This window comes from Ostrea edulis, chromosome 9 (genome assembly GCF_947568905.1).
Source record: "Ostrea edulis chromosome 9, xbOstEdul1.1, whole genome shotgun sequence".
Taxonomy (NCBI): domain Eukaryota; kingdom Metazoa; phylum Mollusca; class Bivalvia; order Ostreida; family Ostreidae; genus Ostrea; species Ostrea edulis.
The window spans coordinates 64,506,984-64,533,035 of NC_079172.1; the positions used below are offsets into that span (position 1 = coordinate 64,506,984).

At 36.2% G+C, this 26,052-nt stretch overlaps 1 protein-coding gene across 3 annotated transcripts; it reads left to right on the plus strand.

The window, feature by feature from the left end:
- Window positions 1-12: 12 nt before the first annotated feature.
- Window positions 13-26,052, plus strand: LOC125659785 (DNA cross-link repair 1A protein-like). Of its 3 annotated transcripts, none has more exons than XM_056149901.1 (12): window positions 13-192; window positions 1,504-1,692; window positions 1,787-2,027; window positions 4,025-4,192; window positions 5,260-7,014; window positions 9,991-10,124; window positions 13,959-14,077; window positions 19,039-19,182; window positions 19,558-19,703; window positions 21,019-21,173; window positions 22,221-22,362; window positions 25,515-26,052. In XM_056149901.1, the coding sequence occupies exons 2-12, from the start codon at window positions 1,549-1,551 to the stop codon at window positions 25,718-25,720; spliced, it is 3,354 nt and encodes a 1,117-aa protein (XP_056005876.1). In that variant the 5' UTR covers window positions 13-192; window positions 1,504-1,548; the 3' UTR covers window positions 25,721-26,052. The 3 variants fall into 3 exon arrangements, with proteins under 3 accessions (XP_056005876.1, XP_048747529.2, XP_056005875.1); XM_048891572.2 differs by having other exon boundaries at window positions 90-350; XM_056149900.1 differs by having other exon boundaries at window positions 90-241.

Here is a 26,052-nt window from a genome sequence, read left to right on the forward strand (position 1 = left end):
CCGGATTATTCATGACCTTTCGAAATAGAACTCATTCGACGATTTTAAAATCCATTAAATACATTTTTCCTCAGTTGTAAAAACTACCGATAACAATGAGGAAAACGACATAGATTTTGATTGACGAATATTTAATTTTGATTACAAAATACAGAAGGGCAACGTAAATCGGAAATCTTCTATGTCATTGAGGTAGGAAACGTAAGTTTGGCGCAAAGAATCGGATTTTTTCCCGAATGTCGTAATATTTTTTAAAAGCTCAGTTGAAATTGAATGCAAGTTAGAGGGCACTAACATCGTGTTTATATTTATGCTGACATTTGATAATTCGGATAAATCAACAAAATCAGGTAGGGCCGTAAAATGTTGACAGGTGTGCGTGCATCATCTCGTAAGAGTCTTAGACACTGTTTTATTTAGCTTTCAGCTGTTAACACGGTAACCAATTATATCCAGCCCCGCCGAACCGAATCTTAGCCGAGATAAGGCTAAGGGTGTGGGTAATCACGGTTGAGATTTTACATGGCTAGATATTTGGACTGACGTTGTCAAACAGGTTGTGATAAGTTAGACAGTAAACAAACAGGTACATACTAAAACGTATAGATATACACTGCATAGCATTAAAGCATTAGTAACAGCTTACAACAAAGCAAGTAAAAATATTGTAGGATACGTAAGTATACCATGACGTACATGTTTACACTACTGTCAAACTAACTCAGCCAGTTTGACCACAGGCACCTGAAGCATGGATATTTACTACCCTTCCCACGCCCCACCCCCTTTTTTTTTTCCTTTATTTTTTTTTTTTTTTTTTTTTTTTTTGTGGCAATAATTTCTCTGAAATGTGTGAATTCCCAGTCTATCTCATCCCTCTTTCGATTCATGTAATCATTTCACGCTTTTTGTAAGCTTTAGAGATTGGCCTTCTACCGCTATACCGGTATAATAAAATACACAATGTATGAAACAAAAATTGTAAACAAACGGGGGGGGGTCCCCGTTTCGGGGCACATTTTCAAGTAATTACAGCGTTACCTAAGAAATTTTGGCGAGCGGCAGGTCAGGGAGATATCATACTTCCAAGTCTCTTCAACTCAAAACCCATCTCATCTCTTTATTTGACACAATCTTGCATGCATTGATTGGACAAGGCTTCAGCTCTTCCACTGGCAGCAAAAAAGGAGGTCACAGAGTACGAAGTTGTTGTACGCGCAGTGTGATTGATTTGCAAAGACATTCCTTAGTCTCGGGATTATCCGAATTAATGGAATCTTGTAGTTCTCACTTCTTTGCAGGTTTTCTGAAAAGTATTTTTTTAAAACATAAAACATTACTATAAAAACAGTTTCTGATCACGTTTTAAATAATTAGGATTCTTTGTGTACAGTACTGAGTTCCTTGTGAGTCCATATTTAATAACTATCAGTTTGCTATCAATATGTTGTAATGTTTGTATTCATGATTGTGAGTTATATATGTTACACGTTTTAATGACAGTCATGGGACCAAGCGGGTAATCGACCAGAAGAGATTGAGGGTAAAATGGAAGAAGAGGAGGAGGAGATTTGGGATTATCAGTCTATAAAGAAAGTCAGAAGGGGTGTGGATAAATCTAAAGGCCCACCCAAAGTAGAAGCTAAACCTCATCTGCCCTCTAAGCAGATATCTGGCACGTCATCGGACAAGGTATATAATTCTTTCTTTTTTCGAGGCAGTGAGCGTACCATCAAAAGCTTAGAATTTCTTCTCAAAAGAGTGAATATTGACATTTTTTACACAGAGGAAAAGAAAACTACCTACAAGGGACAGGAAGACCCCTCAGAAAAAGGAGGACACATCAATCAAGCAGGCTGTATTGAAAACTCGCCAAACTCCCACCCGTCCCCAGGGTGCGTGTCCCACTCCCACCCGTCCCCAGGGTGCATGTCCCAGCTGTCAGGTGCCCCTGTCATGTCTAGGGATATTATCCCCATCCTGGCACATAATGGAATGTGTGGAGTCAGGTCCACAATCCTCTGTTGGTAAGAATTTCAGTTTTCCGTGTATTAAACCTGACACCATCTTCACCTTGTCAAAGCTTTACGTCTACTCAACAATTCCCTAACTAGATATTGCAATCATGGTATTGTTAGTGAATAGTCACTTCCTGTCTTCATTCCTATAAATACATACATCCCGATTTTCTGTAAGGCAAGGCTCTGGTGCACCATTGATTGTTTATAAAGCATGTTGATGTGGAATTATTCACGATTTTTATGCCCCCACCACAAAGTGGTCGGGGCATATATAGTTTTACCCTTGTCTGTCCTTCCAAGAGAAGACACCCAGTTTTCTGGCCTTTTTTTCTGAACGTCTGGAGATATTGAACTGATTTGTTGTATATAGATGTATAATGATGAGTTACAGATTATTAAAGTTTGAGTTTTGTTCTGGTTCTTTGATTTCGATGGAGTTGTGTCCCTTTAACATAGAAAAATTACTGTTACAACCAGTTTTCAAGGCTTTTTTAAAACTCCTTGAGATGTTGGAAGTGATTTTATATATGCAGATGTATATTGAGGAGTTAGAGACAAATTTGAGTTTTGTTCCAGTTCGTTGATCTGAATACTATATTCAATACATGCTTCGAAGGATTTCCCACATTTGACTTTACTGCAGACGGGAACATTCATGTCGTGCTGACACATCTAGTTTCTCTTGAGATCAGAGGAAAGTCATATGTGTACTCTGTTCATCGTTATTGCATTATGAATGGAGCAATTTCATACTATTGTTTATTTCTAAGAATCACATGATAAACAAAGTCCGGCTATTTTAGAAGTTTTAGGTATCGACTTTTGTCGAGGGTCTGTGAGTGTTAAGGAGGTATGTTACACCAGAGAAAATTTATATGGATGAAAACTGGAGGAGGATATGTACAACAATATTTTAAAGTTGAAAACTTTCAAATATACTGAGTGTATTTAGTCAAAAAATGCAGTTTTAGTTAAAAGCAATCTGAAAAAGATTTAAAACCCCTGCTGGACTCAAACCCACGATCTACACTTCAGTAGTTGACATGCTAACCTATTGAGCTACTCAGCTAGGCAATAATTTTTTAAATGAATAGGCAAATATTGCTGATATTTATATTTTCATCCATGTTTTAAAAGGAAGTCAGCCATTATGACAATGTAGAGTACCTCCTTAAGTTACATATTTACATGAAGAGGATATACAGTGTTTTTGGTCAATAATGATGTTTTAGGTAGAAAAGGACATGTAATATTTTAAAGCAGTGAGACATTGTATATAAAGGAGAAGGGCCAGTAAGGACCTTATTTGACCCGTAGAAAAACATTGAAATTGATGAAATTAATATTTGATCATAGAGTCAAAGATATTTAGAAAGTTCTTCATTATTACAGCTCTCTGTTTAAGTACATCATTATCATGATTATACTCATTTTGTCAAATTTTCATTCAGCTGAAAATGTCAGATAATTTTCGAAATGTTTTAGAGAGTATGACCTGCAATGCATTTTTGTACGCCCGTCAAAGATGGGACATATTACGGTATATGGCATTGTCTGTTCGGACCTTGTATGCAAAATGAATTGTAAGCTCCAAGATCCTACAACCTGGAACATTTTATCACCTTGATGAGAGGAAGATGCCTATTGTTTTTCAAGGTCAAAGATCAAGGTCATAGTATCAGTTAATAGGAAAACCTTGTAGGCAAGATACAGGCCGAACTGTTGGGATTAGGACCATCAAACTTGGTACCCATTTACCTTATGCCAAGCGGAGAATGCCTTTTGTTTCTCAAGGTCGTTTTAGTATCATTTATAATAGAAAAAATATAACAGGGCTGTTTTCATCGTCGCAAACCATGGGTTATTGTTTCATTCTATTTCAACCACGGGTTATTGTTTCATTCTATTTCACAAATAGAATGAAACAATAACCCGTGGTTTGCGACGATGGGCTGTTTTTTGCATCAACTAAAATCATATGCTGTTTATGTAACTTGTTACAGAGTGCCCTGATGGTTTGTCATGTGACAACACAATAGAGAGTCACTATAGAAACTATTCTCATCACAGACTGGCATTACATCGATCTACAAACCGTGAGGCATTACATCGATCTACAAACCGTGAGGCATTACATCGATCTACAAACCGGGAGTCTACAGAGAGCCCAGGTATTACAGTGTGCGAAATTAACCATGGAATGATAGACAATGTCTATAGAAAATCAAGTCGGTCTATAATGATCAAAATAGCTATAGACCGATTTGTCTATAGGAATTATGAGTAAAAAAACTGGTTCCCTGCTGCTTATTAAACATATATGAGAAGTGGGACCAGTTTATATGTAGTATACTAATGTTTCTGTTCACCCCTTAGCTGTAATAAAATGTTCCACAATGTAATTACAAATCATTCGAATCAGATTATTCCATTTTCAATAGGGGTGGATGGGTCAATTTGATATTTACTTCAATGTACGTCATTTTCATGCAAATTTGGAAAGTCCTTTTTAAACGGTTTTAAAAATATGTGGAAGGTGTACGCACTTGAATCAAACAGAAAGCGGTCAGTACAACAAGTTCCAGTAAGGCTAAATCGCAGAAAATCATGAGAAAATGAAACGTAGTAAATGTGACTTAGATGAAGAATCAGGCAGTGAAACTGAGCTGGAACAAAATGAAAAAAGAAAATGAAATTTGCATTGAAAAGCTTGACATGCATGAAATTCAAAAAAGAATATAATTAAACTAATTTATGAACAAATTACCAAACCGAATTTGTGTCTATTATTTATTTTCAAATAACATTGAATATTGCACGATAAATTTCAGACTATAGGAATTTGTTGTGGTCTATAGGAAATAAAATGACTATGGACCGAAAGTCTATAGGACTTTAAAGTTAGTTTCGCACACTGGTATTACAACGACAAATAAAATGTCTAAATTAGTTTCAAAATTAGATCTGAAACAATACAATGTCGAACTTAGAATTTAGAATCTGAAATAAGTACAATTTCGAATTTAGTTTCGAATTTAGGATGTGATACAAATACAATTTCGAACTTAAGTTTCTTGTTCTGATTTCAGAAATAAGTCAAAAGTATAACAGTAGTATGTGATCAATATTTTATTCGGTATTTGATATTTTTACGAGAAACTGACATTCTCTTGACATCAACATTTAATGTCAGATGTGGAGATGACACTATACTGATGCTCAATTTTACATTTTTAAGAGGAAAACAAACTAGCAAGAAAGGAGCTGAAATTTCCAGAAGAGTTTGATCAAAATCAGAGTCGGGTTCCTTCAACGGAAGAGACAAAGGCAGAAATCCAGGGCAGTGAATCCGACGTGGAAAGCGAAGATTTCCCGAGTCAACGGAGTTTGTCGGACATTTTGGATGCCGCCCATAGTGACAGTGATATAGATAAAGTGTTGTCTGATGAGGAATCTGACGATAAATCTGATGACAAAGACGACAGATTTGTTCTTTCTTTGTTACCAGACAAGGAGATTGATGACGGATTGTCTTGTGTGAAACAGGAGACGGTCATGTGCTTCTCTACGGAGGAAGATGAGAAGAACGAAGTCAAAAAACTGGATGTAGGGGATATTTTCTCTAGTGGTGACTCCATGTTGTCTTTTTCGTCACAAGATGAGTCAGCTGGTGAAGTCGGAACTAGACAGACAGACAGGAAATGGATAAGTACGAAACCTCCAGTCACAGATATGAACAGTCTTAAAAGGAAGAGCTTAGCTCAAACAGAACAGCTGGATGACAAGCTGTTCTCTTCTGATGATAAACGACACGAGGATCTTGCAGAAAGGAAAACAAATTGTGATTCAGGAAGTCAGGAAAGTTTATTGAACAATGAGGAAGTGTATTATGTTTCTGATTCAGACTCAGATTTTCAAGACTGCGAAGATACCGCTTCTTTGTCTCAGAAAATGCAGTGGGCAAGAATACTCACACCACAGACATGCTCACAGAATTCAGGAAGTTCACAAAAACTCTCAGGAAGGAAAAGCTCATCACAGACTTCTACCTCCTCTAAAACGCCCTCAGTCAAGAAATACAAGAGTTTACCTCAGAGTTCTACCTCTTCTAAAATGTCTTCTCTCAAGAAAAGTGGAAGTTCTCCCACAAGTGCTCAAGAATCTTCAGCGAAGAAGAGAAGTTTTCCTCAAAAGTCTAACTCAGGAAGGAAGAAGAAAGATCAATCAAATACAAAGCCAAGCACGGGTAGAAAACAGTCCTTAAATCCAATGCTCATAGGATATCTAAACAAAGGGAAGCAATCAGAGTCGAGGGGGACTGCTACACTTAACATCAGTGGAGTTAAAAACAAGCAGACGTCGCTCACGTCATTTTTCTTTGGTAGGAATATCAGGTCTGCTCCAGAAACTAGCGTACTGCCGGGCACAAGCACATCAAATTTGTCTGATTCAGAGTTAAAGTCAAATTTTACTAAAGAAAATCGTAAATTAGTGACTCCAAAAGGCAATAGATCTTCACTGAAAGAGGTCACAAACAAAATGAGAAGTTCCGAAGGGAAAGGCCCTGTTTCTTCAGAGGAAGACATTGGTGTTGATATGAATACTAAAGCAGTCGCTCTTAAAACAGCTGGTTTTAAGAATAGTTCCTCTGACATTGGCTTGACATGCAATTCATTAGAGATGTGCAATGGAATGGCTGTTTCTACATTTGTGACTAAAGAGCCGAGTACCAGTAAAGTTGTGGACTCGGGATCAACGAGTAAGACCTCGAGTTCAACAGATTCCAATAAGCCCAATGCAATGACATTTCTGATGTCCAAGCAAAGGAAAGGTAAACCTAAGCAAGCCATGGAGAAGTCAGTAGGGGAGGTGGAGAAGTCAGTGGGGGAGGTGGAGAAGTCAGAACTGATTGTTCCGCCAGCGGAGAATCCACGGCATAAACCAAACAATATCTATAAAAAGAGGAACTGTCCATTCTACAAGAAAATACCAGGTACATGGTAACAAATATAGTCTGTCAATCTCAAACTGTTCTCTCAGTGAGTATATGGTGTTGATTCAGTTGCTAATATTTTAGTTAAAGATAAATTTCATCTTCGACTAAACAATGCTAAACATGAGGGTTTGAACTGAGACACTTACACCAGCATACTTCATGAAACATGCTAGCGCTTCAGGAAATGTATCCTGGTGTGAAGCATTGCAGCTCATAACGTCATGTATTTTCAAAATTAAAATTTATTTTTTCTTTTATTTATATCTATTTCCATTTCTGTTTAAATTCTGTTAATTTCCCAGCCGTTAAAGTAGACATACTACACTGTATATTAACCTATATATTAACCTGTATAGTAACCTATACCTTTATATTAACCTATACCTGTATATTAACCTGTATATTAACCTATACCTGTATATTAACCAGTATATTAACCTATACCTGTATATTAACCAGTATATTAACCTATACCTGTATATTAACCTATACCTGTATACTAACCTGTATATTAACCTATACCTGTATATTAACCTATACCTGTATATTAACCTATACCTGTATATTAACCTGTATATTAACATATACCTGTATATTAACCTGTATATTAACCTATACCTGTATATTAACCTATACCTGTATATTAAAGGACACATCTCATGTTTTCAAAGTATACAATATTACATGCATTTTGTCTTCTTTATGCTTATAGTAATTAATTCTAATAGTTCGTTCGCCGAAATTTTGCGATAATTAACCACAATACAGACTTAAATCTAAGCCCCGATTTCAAAAAGTCAAGTTAATTAGGTAGGTAGTCACGTGGTACAGTGACGTCACATGCGCCCTTCGGATTGTGAAAGTACTGCGAAATATTATTAAAAACTCAACTTTTAGGGGCCTAATTAATTTACCATGGGCAACATTTAAATCGATGTTGATAAATTGTCCGAGTTTTATATGTGTTCGCCACCAGTGCACACATATAACGATGTAAATACCCAAATATAGCGAGTAAAGCGTGTATGAAATCGGCAAAATTGTGAGTAAATAATGTTTATATGGGTCACTGTCTACAAACTGTTTGGGGATGTTATTCCTTTATACATCTGTAATTGGTGCTGTTTTTCTAAAATAAACAGTGCAATCATTATTTATTTTTGGATTAGACAAATTATGATACGTTAAATTGTTGACAACTAGGCCCTATGCCAAGCTATTGTCACGCGTGCATTTCGGAAAGAAAGAAAAAGACAACACACACACAAATCAATAAATATATTCAAATTTAAAGTGGTAATCACATTATTTTATTTTGATAAAACAATCTTATTACTATTTTTGAATTGTGATCTGCACGTCTTTAGGAAGTACGAAGTGGGAGCACGGTGTTATAGCCTACTGACGCACTCAAGATGCTACAAGTTCAATAAAGAAATAATTTTATAATTCAATTTAAAGTTAGGAAATACAATATTCTATTATTTGTATAATTAAAAGTTCAATTATTTTGTATCTTTATTTTTTGTTGTAAATCTACCAGTTGGTAGAAGTTGCATTGTATCGTCGATATATGTTGTTACAAGGTGAAGGTCAGTTGATCCGAGTGTGTATTGAATTTGAAGAGCAAAACAGAATGTATGCTATAGGCCTACCAGTGCTTATAGCTTCGATATATCCATTTTCTCGCAGTTTATCAGGGTCTCTGTCCAAGCGATGTTTGAAAAGGTGACTGGGTGTGTTTTTTAAGGTAAAGTTCTTGCTCCAACAAAAAAATTATCCACGTCTTTTTTCTCGTACCTTCCTTCGAAAAATTGAAAAATACTCAGTCTAAATCCTTTCTACCGACAACTAGTACACCCGAGCACGGCACAAAACATCTTAATGCATTATTATTTACAAGCCGTTAACGTGACAATTGGTTTTTTGTCGATTAAATCTAATCTGTTTATGAAATGGCTTATAGATGTTTTCAAACCCGAGGGCGCATATGACGTCACACAAAATGGCGCGTAAACTAGCGAAAGAAAATATGCATATCGCAAGATTTGAATTTCATCGCTTTCAAACTCGAAAACTACGCAAAATATTTCATTTAAAACACATTTAAAGTAGTTTTAGGCATAAAAAGAGTTAATTTTGCTGAAAAAGTTTAGAAATATGCGTTGTGTCCTTTAACATATACCTGTATATTAACCTGTATATTAACCTATACCTGTATATTAACCTTTATATTAATCTATACCTGTATATTAACCTGTATATTAACCTTTATATTAACCTATAACTGTATATTAACCTGTATATTAACCTATACCTGTATATTAACCTTTATATTAATCTATACCTGTATATTAACCTATACCTGTATATTAACCTTTATATTAACCTATAACTGTATATTAACCTGTATATTAACCTATACCTGTATATTAACCTTTATATTAACCTATAACTGTATATTAACCTGTATATTAACCTATACCTGTATATTAACCGGTATATTCCTACACGCATTGTTCACCACTGCACTGCATTCGTGAGGAAATGCCTATCATTATAATTTTTAAAAATATCAAAAGCAAGAACATTATAAATGTAAATATAATTTATAGATATACATTAATGTATTTCGTATTTCAGATATATGTATTGAAAAGCATTATGAGACTTAAGGAGGCCATAATGGCTGACTTCCTTTAAAACATGGAGGAAAAAATCAATATCAGCAATATATAACTTTTCCTTTTCAATTGTAATACCTAGCCGAGTAGCTCAGTAGGTTAGCATACCGACTGCTGAACTGTAGGTCGCAGGTTCGAGTCCAGCAGGGGTTTTAAATTTTTTATGGTGAACGCCTTTAGCTATGTTTTACAATATCGATCTCTGTTTTACAATATCGATCTCTGTTGTACAATATCGATCTCTGTTTTACAATATCGATCTGTTTTACAATATCGATCTCTGTTTCAGATACAGGGTTTACGGTGGACGCCTTTAGCTATGGCGTAATTCCAGGCTGTACGGGATACATTCTGTCTCATTTTCATTATGACCATTATACTGGACTGACCAAGTCTTTCTCACAGCCCATCTACTGCAGCCAGGTTTGTTGTCTCGCTGTACAGCAATTTTTAAAAAAAAAATTCTAATACATTAATTTTATATCAATTATGAATGCTCATACATTATATAGCATTATAACGTAATAGAACGGATGATGATAGCGTGATGTAACGGAACATGTTTAATCAAATTGTGTAGAAAAAGGAGATTCACAGTTCCGTATAACGTTTTTATGGTGTCACAATTTTTGCAAAAATATTCCAAAATACATTTTTAATTTGCGTTATTCTTTTTTATGCAATTCATGATTTCCCTAATTGCTAATCTAAATAGAGTTATCTTTTATCATATTCAGGACCAGAAACTTCTTTAGATGAAATGGAACTTTTTTTACTTACAAAGTGTCGTTAAGATCGACATGACTGATTGTCACGGGTGACTGAACACTGGTTACACCTGGTCATCGTTTAAGCACTACAACAGAGGTAGTGAGTTTCTGCTGAGTCATTACAGTTCACAGCAAGGCTAGAAATAATTTTTTTTATTCACTGGTCACTTGGGCAATCAACTTAAATTTTTACTGGTCAATTGATAACTTTTATTGTCCCATCTGACCAGTGGATGTGAAAACGACTGGCCCAATTTTCAGGATTAGGTCTAGTTTCTTGTTTTTCAAAATAGCATAAACATCGAGTTTAAAAAATGTTGTAATCTTACTATGATTTTTATTCATGTTTTTGTCCCCCACCAACGCAGAAGGGGACATAGAAATAGAGATGTCTGTCCATCCCATTTGATATCGTGGATGCAACTCCTCTGAAACCGCTTAATGGATTTTGTTCAACTTTTGTAGGATGGCCAGACACCATATGTTGTTGATCATATTCCACTGCAATTTGATTCAACAAATTTTACAGGAGTTTTCAATCTAATTAAAATCGGACTTCTTAGATCCGTGCCATATATTCTTCATATTAAGAAGATCTGACATAACCCGACAGTGCTCCAAGTTGCGAGTAAAACGGTCGCATTTATGACCAGAAAATCGATTTTGCGACTAGAGAATATATTTAAGTCGCATTTTTGCGAGTGGAAAAAAATTGGGCATCCATTAAAATTTTGTAATTGGGATCAGAAGTCTGAATAAATATTTTTCAGTCTCGGTCAAAACAGCGTTTGAAGCAATCAAGATGGCGGTAAAACGAGGGTTAAAGCACTTTGGACTTAGTAAAAAGTAGAAGCCTCGCCCTAATACATGTAATGAAGAAATTCAAGAATCACACAGAGAAAGTTCATCTTTTAAAGATGACGTAGCTGTGTCTTAAGAAAAATGCAAAAGTAAAGGAAGAACCCCAGTCCTAATGGCTGAAGGAATTTTCGTGGTTGACATACAGAGATTGCAAAATGTTTTGCAGAATTTGTGAGGCCAATCAGCCAGCAACGTCCACCATTTCTGGACACCCATTGCCCGATTTCACCACGACTAGGTGTACATCTTTCAAATGTGGAAGTGTGACTATTCACGGTAACAGTAAGAGACACGTCTTTGTCCGTGACTGCAAGTGGGGCAACTGTTGCTGCTAATTTTCACAGACAATTACAAACTCGGGATGTAGTGTTCTTATTGATGCTGGTACTGATTGTTCAGCAAAAGATCCAACAAAAGTAGAAGCTCTTATTCTTATAAGCAGTGAAGGCCCACTTATTGAGGACTTTAAAGCAAATCCTTGTTTGAAACGCTGCATTTTCTTCCCCAAAAGCGGACTGTAAAATATACAGGATGGCCCAATGCAATACAACTTTTGCCAAAGTAAATACTTGACTTGTTAGCATCCAGCATGTTTCACAGCACATTTCTATTCAGTTTAAAAATAAAACAAACAAAACGCATACACGGGTGTAGATTTTTTTCTTAAAAGATATTCAAATTAAAAAAAAAACTTGTAGGTCTTATTTACAAATTCTTTTACCATGGCGAGTAGAAATTTTGAACATGGCTACTAGAAGTATTTCTAGGTTTTCATTTTGCGACCTGATAGCAGATGTGACTTGGAGCACTGCCCGACTAGGGGTCATGTTCATGTGAACTTTGTGTTGGCCAATCAGTGTGTTGCATATGAAATCGTCGGTGTTCACAATTCAAGGAAAATGGCTGCGATTGTTTGGTTTAAAAGAAAACACATCGCAGCTAGATGTGACGTCACAATGCATTGTTTACGTCGACTGGCGTTATATTCCTCGCGTTAATTAAATAACCATCTTGAAAACTATTCAAATCGTACCCATTCCTATTCATACATAAATCACATTTCACAATTAATTTAATTTGGGTGTATTTTACTGCGTACGATTTGTTGTTTGAATGAACAGAATAGATTAGGCATTATTGCAAAAGTTTAAAAATTGCTTTTGTGAGAATAAACAATTTTATAGTGTTTTATATAAAATTATATATAAAAGCGCTATGCTCCAAGCCAGTGAGACCTGGGCACTGACCAAGCCAAATCTTCATCGCCTACTACGCAATGACAGGGCCATGATAAGACAGATCTGCAACATCAAGCCTGAAGATATGGCCACTGTAGGTTCAACTGAATTGCTGGGGCGGCTTAGCATCGATGATCTCGACCTCATCTTAAGGGAAAGGAGACTCCACTGGTATGGCCACGTTGTCAGATCCAGCAGTGCAGTCAAGTGCGCTCTAAATATACAAGTTCCTGGGAGATGTAAAGTTGGTCGGCCAATGCTATCTTGGAGAGAGCTGACGGAGAAAGATCGTAGAGAATGAAAGCTCTCTTCTGCCGACCTTCAAGACCGGAAAGAATGGAGATCTGAGGTGAGATCTGCCATGCATGCAGCCAGCCAGATACCTGGTAGGGGGCCCACTAGTGTGGACATTACCCGTAATTCTGCACGGAAATAAAAAGGAACCGACAACAACAACAACATTTATAGTGTGGAAGAGAGATTACTGCAACTTGTTTACAAATTGCTGGGAACCGCCTAAATAACCATCATTGTTTGTATGGCGCAATCTGACTGGCTGATAGTTCTCATGAATATTCCAAGCGAAAGGTCATGTGGACATGATCCCCTATGGGGTTTGTCAGATCCTATTGTAGCGATTGTGAGCAGATATTTGGATCTGATTTTAATTAGATTGAGGACTTTTGTGCTTCAACTTTTTTGCAACGGTAGGGGACATGGTTACGCATAGCAATCTTGTTCACTTAAAAACTTAGAAAATTGTCAGTGTCATCTTCACCTTTCTTGTCATTTGTGAAAGTGTAATGACACTGAATTACGAAAGCATCACAAAAGTAGACAGCTCATTCGAAGACACTTGCAGCTGAAAACGCACGTTCTTAGATATGTTAACTTGGAACTCCTCCTAACTTGTTTTTAGAAACATTAATTTATGAATTCTTCTACTTTGTGTTATTCATAGTACAACTTAACTAAAACTTAATTTGTATGTGATAAAAACCTGGACGCACATGCGTCTAATATTTACTAGTCTAATCGTTGAGAAATTTTGATAAGTATTAGAATTAATTTGCCCCAGGGGCACATGTTCTTTACAAATCACTAGCCCAAATCCATAATTTACTGGCCCCGGACCATTGGCCCATTGATTGTTTTGAGCCCTGCACAGTTGGTGACAATTTTATGCTTTTGCTTCTTTTTTTGACGATCTTAGGATGCTTGCAAAGAAAGTGAAATTTGGATTATCACAAAAAAAGAAAAGTTACACCATACATGTTAATAAAAAGTAATGCTCAATGTGATGATATAAATTATTTAATACATGTAATACAATTCACTAATTTAAAGATTATTGCCAATATTTAATAGCACAATTCTCTAATTTAAAGATTACTGCCAATTTGGTCATCTCCAGAATCAAGGTCAATAAGTCCTATGTCCGTGTCCTGCCATTAAACAAACCGACGCATGTGGATGGAGTGGAATTAACATTTCTAGAGGCCAATCAGTAAGTGTTTCTCATTATCCAACGGCCAATCAGTAAGTGTTTCTCATTATCCAACGGCCAATCAGTGAGTGTTTCTCAGTATCCAGTGGCCACTCAGTGAGTGTTTTTCATCATCTACTGGCCAATCAGTGAGTGTTTCTCATTATTTAACAGCCAATCAGTGAGTGTTTCTCATTATCTAACAGCCAATCAGTGAGTGTTTCTCATCAATAATCCAGCAGCCAATCAGTGAGTGTTTCTCTTCATTAATGCTAGAGGCCAATCAGTGAGTGTTTCCCATCGTTAATGCATGCAAACTTAAAACTTCCATAGTTCTTCCATTACAACAATGTTATAAAAGAGTACCATGACAATTTGATAGGGCCCCGCTTATTGGCGAGAGCCCTATAGTGATATCAGCCTGTGTGTGCATCTGTCCTAGCATCCTTCCATGCATTGACAGTTTTGTAGACTTTTATTGTCTATCCCTGCAGCTTTTGACTTGAAAAATGTATGCATAAACTTTTGTCAATTGGCCACAGATCAAGTTTAATTTGACTTCTGTTTGAAAGAGTTATGGACCTTGAACTAATAATGCCACAAAACCAGGCCATTTTGTGATGTTTGTCATGACAATGGGATCTAGTTCAGATGGGTTTCTCCACTAACCAGAAAGTGTTTCTCCAATTAATTACCAGAAAGTGTTTCTCCAATTAATTACCAGAAAGTGTTTCTCCAATTAATTACCACAAAGTGTTTCTCCAATTAATTACCACAAAGTGTTTCTCCAATTAATTACCAGAAAGTGTTTCTCCTATTAATTACCAGAAAGTGTTTCTTCAATTACCAGAAAGTGTTTCTCCTATTAATTACCAGGAAGTGTTTCTTCAATTACCAGAAAGTGTTTCTCCAATTAATTACCAGAAAGTGTTTCTCCAATTAATTACCACAAAGTGTTTCTCCAATTAATTACCAGAAAGTGTTTCTCCTATTAATTACCAGAAAGTGTTTCTTCAATTACCAGAAAGTGTTTCTCCTATTAATTACCAGAAAGTGTTTCTCCTATTAATTACCAGAAAGTGTTTCTCCACTAACCAGAAAGTGTTTCTCCAATTAATTACCAGAAAGTGTTTCTCCAATTAATTACCAGAAAGCGTTTCTCCTATTAATTACCAGAAAGTGTTTCTCCACTAACCAGAAAGTGTTTCTCCAATTAATTACCAGAAAGTGTTTCTTCAATTGATTACCAGAAAGTGTTTCTCCAATTAATTACCAGAAAGTGTTTCCCTAATTAATCTATAAGTGAGAAATTCATGTGTTTTCAATGCCTTGTTCACACACACGGTGAGCAAATTTTATTAATTAACAATGGTATTGTGAAGGTGAAGAACGGGTAAGCAGGATTTGCACCTGAGCCTTAAAATTACAATAAAAATTGATTTGTTTGATGTACTCCAACCGACCCATCAAAGTTTGCCCGACCCAATTATATTTTCAGCACTTTGATATTTTGATTTTTAATTTTTTGTTCCATAGAAAAAAGACATTCTCTATATTAGTTTTAAACTTTAGGCCACTTTTTTGTTAGCTCTATTTGTGTTAGGGCTATTCCAGAAATAAATACATGGGGGGGTCGGGAGGCACCTTTTGTATATACCAAGCACCCATAAAAATAAAAATAAAAAATTACCCCATGACCCATCAAATTGATAAACTCATTTTACAATGACCCATCTAATAAAAAAAAAAAAAAAAACTAACCAGACCCACCACAAAAATATTTAAATGAAAACGGTACAAATCTTGCGAGGTTTTCGGGACAAACATTCTAGTCAATGACGCGGTAATGCCTGTGCGACATTGTATCACAGTAGTTCTGAAGAAACGATGTCACATCAACAATCAAAGGCATCTATGGCGGAAATGTTGGAAAGATTGGGAGTCCAAACGATGCTATTATCATGAAATGGGTATGGATATGTTTTTCCACGAATCGTTCGTCTTCTAATGGAGCCCGCGCCCGGAGGCCTCTATATCACCATCACACTGACTGATAAATATAACGCATCGGTACCCTCGTATAAATCAACTAAGGTTTGCCTATTTTTATTAGAAAACGGAATACCTATTGGTTTCAAAATATTCCCAAAATCGATGCACTGTAAACTGTAATAATCTACAGAACAGAGTTCGCCGCCATCACGTCCAAAGGGACCCTACTAAACGCGCCTCTAATTTGAAGAGTGCCGTAATGGAAAGTTATGCGCTGCAAAGAGCGACAACTCGAATAGTTCTATGTTACTTCCGATTTCGAAAGCAGCATTTCGAAAGCACGTTTTCAATTTTCCCTCCGACGTTTTGTAACCAACACGACAAGAGGGACAATAAAAATATTCTGAAAACTCAACACCCACGTGGCACAAAATAAAACAATAGAAACTACCCACCACCCATAATAAATATTTTTTTAACAGTCCAACCACGGACCAAATAAAATATGAAAAAATACGACCACCCACACAAAAAAATATCATTTGCCGCCCGACCCCCCCATTTGATCATTTCTGGAACAGCCCTTATGGAATTATTTTTTATTCAAAATGTGCGGTTCAAGATAAAAGTGTAAAAAAAAAATCTCTTCTACTTTCACTTTGATACTGCCCGGGAACTTTTCAAACATTTTCTATCTGAGCAATCAAATATACTGCATCACTGCTTCAAATTACCACATTATTTACCACCAAAAGGGGTGTTAATTTACAACTGTAGAGGTCTTCAGAAAATTTCAGGAGACATCGCAAGATTTACATGTATTATATACATTTGTACAAAAATGTACTCAACTATTCTGTCGTGCAGCGATATATGTTTAATGAAAACATCAGAAATCTGATTTTCATGACATCATTAAAAAACAAACCACAAAAACGGCCTTTCTACCTACCTTGTAAATTGTGGGTCAGAGTACATCAAACAAATTTTTTTTAGTGATGACCCAATCTAATTAAAATCAGATCTTCTCTAACCAAAACGGTTAGAGAAAATCTGATTTTAATTGGATTGGTAATGACCTAAGTATTTTCACTCCTAGAGCAAAATTTATATCTAATCAAACTAGGTGTAAATGAACTTTTACATAAAAGTAAATTTAATTCTGGTGTATTTTCAGCCATGTGAATGTGCAGCAAAATTTTTACACACGTACAAATATTGAAATTGTCTATAAAACATTGCATCACTTTCTTAATAATTCATACATTAGAATGAGCAGTGATCTTCTGCTATTTCATTCATGTCAAACATTATTTTAGAGAGCATTTGATCAGAACATGGCAATATGATGCAAGAAATATCTGTGTCCTTCTTTGTCTTCAATATACATCCATATTGCTGGAAATAGCTAACTTGATACTGATTTACACACAGTTTGCTGGTGCACGTGAATGCATCGCAAAAATTGCATTTACATACCAGTAGTGTATAACCTGTCTTTTACTGGGTGAGGGGGGATGGGTGATTCGTGTGTTTTACTGGGTGGGGGGATAGGTGATTCGTGTGGTTTTTACTGGGTGAGGGGATGGGTGATTCGTGTGGTTTTTACTGGGTGGGGGGGATGGGTGATTTGTGTGGTTTTTTACTGGGTGGGGGGGATGGGTGATTCGTGTGTTTTACTGGGTGAGGGGATAGGTGATTCGTTTGGTTTTTACTGGGTGAGGGGATGGGTGATTCATGTGGTTTTTACTGGGTGGGGGGGATGGGTGATTCGTGTGGTTTTTACTGGGGGAGGGGGGGGGGGGGATGGGTGATTCGTGTGTTTTACATTTGGCCAATAAGTAATTAGTGATTCATAGATTTTTTCACTTAGTGGATGGGCAGTTTGTGTGTTTCTCCACTTAGCCAGAAATGGAATGAATCAGTTGTCTTGCTACCTCACCAGTACTTCAATGAAATTGATGTTTCTGTCACGGATAACCGTGCTAGAATGTGAAAATGATAAAGTCACAGAAAACAATTTACATATTTATTTGGTATACAAATATTTAAGTTTCTGGTCCCGGTTTTATGGCGTTGAGCGTAAAGTTCCTCAGTGTTTCTGGCTTAAACACGGATCCACTACACTGATGACTGCTGTCATACGTGGATATCACACATGTCGATGCTCCCCAGTGTTTGGTTTCGATACTGTGGTTACTTGGTACACACTACAAGGTAACACCTACGACAATAAAGTCATACTATATAAACGTACACATACACACAGGTTTTCAGGTTGAAACCTTACTTTACATTATCCATGGATATATATACCATACACTGTTCTACATATAAGTTACTTCATATTATAACAAGATACACTAAAACTCTAGCAATTCTATGCCTATGAGTTACACAATGTTTCTTACAGCTAAACAATTATGGCCAGTACTACACGCCGTAACTTTACAAACAGGACTATATAGTGAACACATTTTTGAAAAAGGAAACTGGTATTGAAACAAGTACAAAACACAAAGTATGAATAAAGATACTTGGAAGCTTTAGGACCTTTAAACAAAGAAAATACTCTATAAAAATCGTTATATAAACCTCACCTCAGAACAAGCCGAACACGGGCAACATTTACAACAATGCCAAAGTGTCTACAATAAAGTTATTCTATAGTTGATGGCAACATTCTGGTTGAAGCGTGCTCTATCAATGCGTCCTTCTCGCTGGACAGCTCAGTTCCTACTGAGAGCACGGACTGGCGGTTTTTATGCTCCAATAGATTGAGGTTTAATAAAGGGGTATTTACAATTTAAAAGAGGTCCCAAGCAGGATAAAGCTACGTTTGATTTGACAAAACAAAACTGAATTAAAATGAACATGCAAATAGATTTTAATGTGACAGTTTCCCTACATAATCAGTAATCTAAATAATGCTGTGCTCCAGGGAGCCTATAAATTTTTCCATACTTGAACTCCTATTATTCCCTTTTCAGTTGTCCTGGGTCAGTTCTGATCCTCTTTAAGCTGAAGGATGGTAGGATGTTTCTTCACACGGGAGATTTCCGGGCAGATCAGAACATGGAGCAGTACCCTGCCTTGGTTGGAGTTCGGATATCACAACTTTATTTGGATACTACGTAAGCCTTACCATTGTCTATTTATACTGTATGTAACTCACATAACATCCTGGTATATGTTTAACTAACATCCTTATATCTATTTGACTAACATCCTGGTATTTGTGTAATTAACATCCTGGTGTAACTAACATCCTTGTATCTGTGTGATTAACATCATTATATCTGTGTAACTAACATCCTGGTATCTGTGTAACTAACATCTTTATATCTATTTGATTAACATCCTGATATCTGTGGCACTAACCTCATGGTGTATTTGTAATTAACATCCTGGTGTAACTAACATCCCATTGTAATGGTTTAGACTAGTTGACTACCTGATGTAATAAATAACTTGTTGTAAGTAATGGTTTAGACTTGTCGACTTTTCAGTTACTGTAATCCGACCTACGCGTTTCCATCCCAGAGAGAAGTGATTGAGTTTACAGTGGGTATGGTACAGCAAGAAATTCAGAAGACCCCCAGGACTCTGATTGTGTGTGGCTCTTACACGATAGGCAAGGAGAGGATATTTATAGGTATATACATCCACTCTCTGTCAGTATCACAGTATACTGTATCCGGAACAGTGCCATATAAAAAAAGGGGAGGGTACCTGCCCCCCTTTCTTGCCCGTTTGGTTGAAAATTTTAAACAGGAAAAGGTCATTATCTACCCCTAATGTTCAGAAAAAGTCATTGGCTGTCCTTTATGTGCAAAAAAGGTACTATCTTGGGTCATAACTCTTTGAAAATATTGTATTGGTCATTGTAGAAGGATGGAATATTTACATTGTATAAACACTAAGTGTACTTATGACAGTATCTCAGTATGCTGTACATGTTTTGTGTGTAGTTTTATTAGGTCTATTTGTGTTATTGTATAAACACTAAGTGTACTTATGACAGTATCTCAGTATGCTGTACATGTTTTGTGTGTAGTTTTATTAGGTCTATTTGTGTTATTGTATAAACACTAAGTGTACTTATGACAGTATCTCAGTATGCTGTAAATGTTTTGTAGTTTTATTGGTGTTACCTGTATGTTTTTATGTGAGACTTGGATTTCTTGTGAGAGGTCACAGCACCTTTTACTACCAATGATTTTATGCCCCCCTTTGGAAAAGAGGGGCATGGGCCTTGTTGGTCAGTGTATTGACCCAAGTATTGCTTGCTCAATATCTAAAGAACCCTTTGCTTGGCATGCAGTTATCAGTCTTGGTACAGTGGTTGCTACTAGAGAGTAGATGACCCCTATTGATTTTCAGGTCACAAGATCAATGGTCAAATTGGACATTATAAGATACTGTGTGCTCAATATCTTTAGAACCCTTTCAAAAGACATCAAATTTGGTACACGAGTTGTACCTAAGGAATAGATGTCTCCTATTGATTTTGAGGTCACAGGGTCAATGGTCAAACTATTCTAAACATACGATATTGTCTGCTTAATATCTTTAGAACCTTTTGCTTGACAGACGTCTAACTGTGTACATGGGTGCCCTCTAAAGAGTAGATGATCCCCACTGGTTTTCAAATCACAAGATCAAAGGTCATAACTCACATGACTGGTTATCTGGAAATGACTGCTCAGTATCTTGAGAGATCAATCTTATTATGGTCGCTTGTCACTATTGGTACATTCTACATTTAAAGTTGATCTTTGTCAATATTGCCATGTGAGGAGGTGGGGGGGATGATATATGTTTCTCAAAAAAATTTCCTTGTCCCTGGTATCTCTCTATCTTGCACAAGTGTTGTATAAACGATTCATTTGTTTACAGTCAAGTGATAATTTTGACAATGCTGATTCTCAAACGTTTTGCTGATCCAGCTTTGTTTCTGTCACCAACAGCTATTTCAGAGGCCCTTAATTGCAAGATCTGTGTTTTGCGCGACAAAAAGAACGTTTTAGACTGTTTGGAGGATCACAGCCTTCGAAAGAAACTGAGTCTGAATTTCAACGATTCCTGTCTACATGTTCTGCCGATGACAAAATTAAATCCTAGGGTAGGTACTTCTCTGTAGTGGGCGCGTATATAAAATGAAAGTAGATGTTACAAATCTTTACTCTAGTGTTCATAGAAAGATTTGAAAGGAAGTAAAGACAAAGTGCAATATCACACTAGCGTACTTTTTGTGAAGCTGTGTTTGAATTATTAATGGAGAAGAAGATATGAAGATCCCTAAGGAAACACGCACATATACCCATGATGCTTTGCTTCTTACCTCGTGACACGGATAATTAGATCAGATGTTGATTATCTGATGAAGATCTTGTTACTGTGATAAAGCAGTATCTGAACACATTTTCCTGGCTAGGCTCTGTTGGAACATTCTAGATAAACCAGCATCTGAACACATTTTTCTTGCTAGGCTCTGTTGGAACATTCTAGATAAGCCAGCATCTGAACACATTTTTCTTGCTAGGCTCTGTTGGAACATTCTAGATAAACTAGCATCTGAACACATACTGGAATCGGGTTGTCCGTCTGTCTGTCAGTCCGTCCATCTGTAGACGCAATGGTTTCCGGGCTCTAAAGCATTATCCTTTCCACCTACCGTCACCATATCATATATATGGACTACCCATGGAATGAAGATGTTCCCTATCAATTTTGGGGTCAAAAGGTCAAAGGTCAAGCGCACTGGACATCGAAGTAGCAATATGGTTTCCGGGCTCTAAAGCATTATCCTTTCCACCTACAGTCACCATATTATACATATGGACTACCCATGGGATGAAGATGTTCCCTATCGATTTTGGGGTCAAAAGGTCAAAGGTCACGCGCACTGGACATCAAAGTAGCAATATGGTTCGGTTTGTCATGCCATTTGTTTTTTACACTCAGAAAAGAGGTAGTTTATACCTATTACCAACACCCTTTGGGAGATTGGGGTAAGCGGGGGGTATTCTTAGTGAGCATTGCTCACAGTACCTCTTGTTTTTGCTAGGCTCTGTTGGAACATTCTAGATAAATCTGAACACATTTTTCTGGCTAGGCTCTGTTGGAAAATTCTAGATAAACCAGTATTTGAACACATTTTTCTTGCTAGGCTCTGTTGGAACATTCTAGGAAGTTGACAACCTCATACCAAAACATTCTGGCTCTGGAGCCCACTGGGTGGACGTTTAGCAAGATCAGCTCTCTGAAGGAGATACGGCCCGAGTACAACAGGGATGGGATTAAGATTTACGGTATGTGTACAAATCAGGACAGAATACGAAAATGATTACATCATTTCTTTGAAAATGAAGGGCATTGACCATGTCTGCTCTAAATATTGTTCACTCCAAATTTTATACAAGAAATTTATTATTATGTAATTTAAAAGGAACCACTTGTGATTAGAATTATTTTCTGAAAAGCGTGTTTTAGAAAAAATCATCAATAGTCCACTTTTGAGTTCTTGTTCTCGCAATTTGACATCTATGAATTATTTCACAATATATAATAGTGCATGTAGTTGAGGGTAACATTGAAAATTTTCACCCCGAGAAAACTATAGTCAACCGAGGCGTAGCCGAGGTTAACAATGGTTTCTCGAGGGGTGAAAATTTTCAGTGTTGCCCTTAACTACATGCACATTTGTTCTATTATACTGAATGTTATAAAAACAACAAAACAGAAAGACTTACGTCTGTTGACATTTGATCAATCACTGCCATGCGATATTTCGTATTTCGATGCGGGTATTCGTGTTTATTACAAACGCTCAAACGACGTCGTCTAACAATCTACGGCTAAACGTACGCGCTTAAATTTGATGCATGTGATAATTTTTTATAATATCGCTCGTTGTCAAGTACTGTTACCTGTTGCTAGATACTATCACCCTGGAGGGCATGCTTTCTGTTCTCAAAGGGTAAAAATATGTTTTTTCAAATGCTTCTCGACCAATCAGATTAGAGTATTTTCCATGAAAGTATAATAATATTAAGTACTCGCATAAAATACTGAATTTACATTAGATACATGTACACTTCGTTATGGCAACCTTCAGTAAGTGATGTACTTCTGACTGTTGTTAAAATTTACCCACCTCTGGTCAACCATTGGAAAAAAGCATGGTAATTTCTGTTCCCATACATATTGCATACAACCACACTTGAATGAAAACTTTCTGGGGAAAAGTTCAACTTCTTTACAAGACTTGACAGTATTTATGGAGACAGCGTTGAAAATATTTACGTAGAATGTACTCTGACTCACATTTGTGGTGTGTGTTTTTGACATTTATTTTATTCCCTTCAAAATGAATTAATGTAATTAGATCAGTTGAAATAGTATTTAATGTAACTTAGGTTTTACACCACAACCATGGAATTAATGTGAAATAATATTCTGAGATTTCTTGGAAAAAAATTAGCATTGAAACATAAAATCAAGAAAAAGATTTGAGGTGCAGGGATTTTGATGGTTATTTACAATGTATATTATTATACTTTCATATAAAATACTCAAATCTGATTGGTCAAGAAGCATTTGAAAAAAAATATTGTTACCTTCTGAGAACAGAAAGCACGTCCTCCAGGGTGATATTATCTAGCAACGGGTAATAAAAAATTATCACATGCGTCAAATTTATGTGCTTACGGTTCACCGTAGATTGTTAAACAATGTAGTTTGAGCGTTTGTGATAAACACGAATACCCACATCAATATACGAAATATCGCATGACAGTGATTGATCAAATGTCAACAGACGCAAGCCTTTCTGCTTTGTTGCTTATATAACATTCAGTATAATAAAACAAATATTGAATGTAGTTAAGCTACGCCTCAGTTGACAATGGTTTTCTCAGGGTGAAAATTTTCAATGTTACGCTTAACTACATGCAATATTTATATATTGTTGACCTGGTAAACATACACAAAGCAGGGATGTGATTTTTCCTCTATCCTCTGATTTGCTCAATTTTCGAAAAAATGAAACAGTCTGGATTTGATGTAAAGTGGCAGAAAATGATATTTTTCCAGGTAGGGTGAGGTGTTTTCCTCCCTTTTTGACCAGCTTTCCTCTGATTTCTGAGGAATTCAGTCACATCCTTGACAAAGGAATGCATGGGTCATGTCTGACTGACTAGCATTGATAGAAGCTACAGCGTTGTGCCATAAAGGAGTCAACTGCTATATATTAAAAACAGCCAATGATTTATTTTCTTAAAATTATCTAGCATCAATGTATTGTAACTTTCACTCCTTTAACTACAAGGATCTGCAGTTTCAGGTCTCAGTGTGTTATGTTTTCTCTAACAGCCATACACATATTATATGACTGTAAAGAACACCACACTCAAAGTTTTCTCCCCACTCTCACAAAGGATTACATCGGGAACTGGAGTGCTGAACTTTGTTATAAACGTCTCAGTAGTTACCTTTCTGTGATTGCTGTTCAACGTTTTATAAATCATTAACAGAATTTATGTCTAGATATTTTATAAATCATTAACAGAATTTAAGTCTAGATATTTTATAAATCATTAACAGAATTTATGTCTAGATATTTTATAAATCATTAACAGAATTTATGTCTAGATATTTTATAAATCATTAACAGAATTTATGTCTAGATATTTTGCAAGAAATGCTTTAGATTTTCATAAAAGTTGGGCCACAAATGAGTGTCAGCATGATTTTTCAAACAAAGGATGTTTTTCAATTAGACATATAGCGTCAAACACGAAAGTTGACTCATTTATGGCACTACGGTTTATACAATGTAACTGAGAATACCGAATGTTAACTTATTTTAGCAGGATTCAAATTTTAGCAGCTTTTGCGATGAAACTAGAGCACTAATTTGTGGTTTTGGTAAAATATGAAAATCTCTATTCATCAATTATAATACACAGGACAAGCACTAATTCATGATTACGTCAATAACACGTCAGATCTGATTGCACCAATTAGATTTAAGTATAAGTAAACACACAGTATATTGTCAGGGATTTATCTAGGTTGTTTTTACTACCGGTAAAAGGTACCTTTTCCCTTTGGCAACAAATGGATATTTCCCCTTCAACAGATAAAAAAAATCCCCTTCATTTGTAGAAACTACACAAAATTGTATAAGAATTTTCAACGAAAATCTTTTTTTTTCTAATTCTAAGTGATTTTCTATAATTGTCAGACTTACAATATAGATAAAATGAGTAATCAATCAATTTATATGGCTGTTATAATCTGTGGATATTATATTCCATGGATGTCCCTCATCCCCTGGAAGCTCATGACTGGATTTATCAAAAATTCCCCTTAAATGGGTACTAACATCTAAATGCTGGATAAAACCCCGATTGTCCTTCAGGTTGTTTAGAAAGTGTATAGACTTTCCTTTTCTTTTCAGGTATTCCCTACTCTGAACACAGCAGTTATTTGGAACTTCAGAGATTTGTACAGTTTATCAAGCCTAGCAAGATTATTCCCACAGTCAATGTTGGAAACCCTGCCAGTCGAACTAAAATGACCGCTATTTTCCAACAGTGGCAGCAAGGGACCCTGAAGACTCCCAAGAAAAACAGTCAAATGTCCATAAGTACCTGGGCTAAGTAGTGAACAGGAAAAAAATCTGTTAAATGTCCATAAACTAGTGAACGGGGGGAAAAAAAACCAGTCTTTACATGTATGTAGACAAACTTCTTTGTAGTCAACAAAAACTTAAAATTTCGGGATATAAATTTAAAGATGAATATGCTACTCGGACCTCGCTGAAATCTTGTGGATGGAAATTATTTATAGCATTTCTGTGATATTATCTATGTATAATCTGCTGCTTTTGTGTGCAGCATATTTCCTTGTGAAAACAATGGAGATTTATTATGGTTGTCTTTGACAACAATGGAATTATGATAGAGCTCAACTGAATAAAGAACCATTAAAATGCT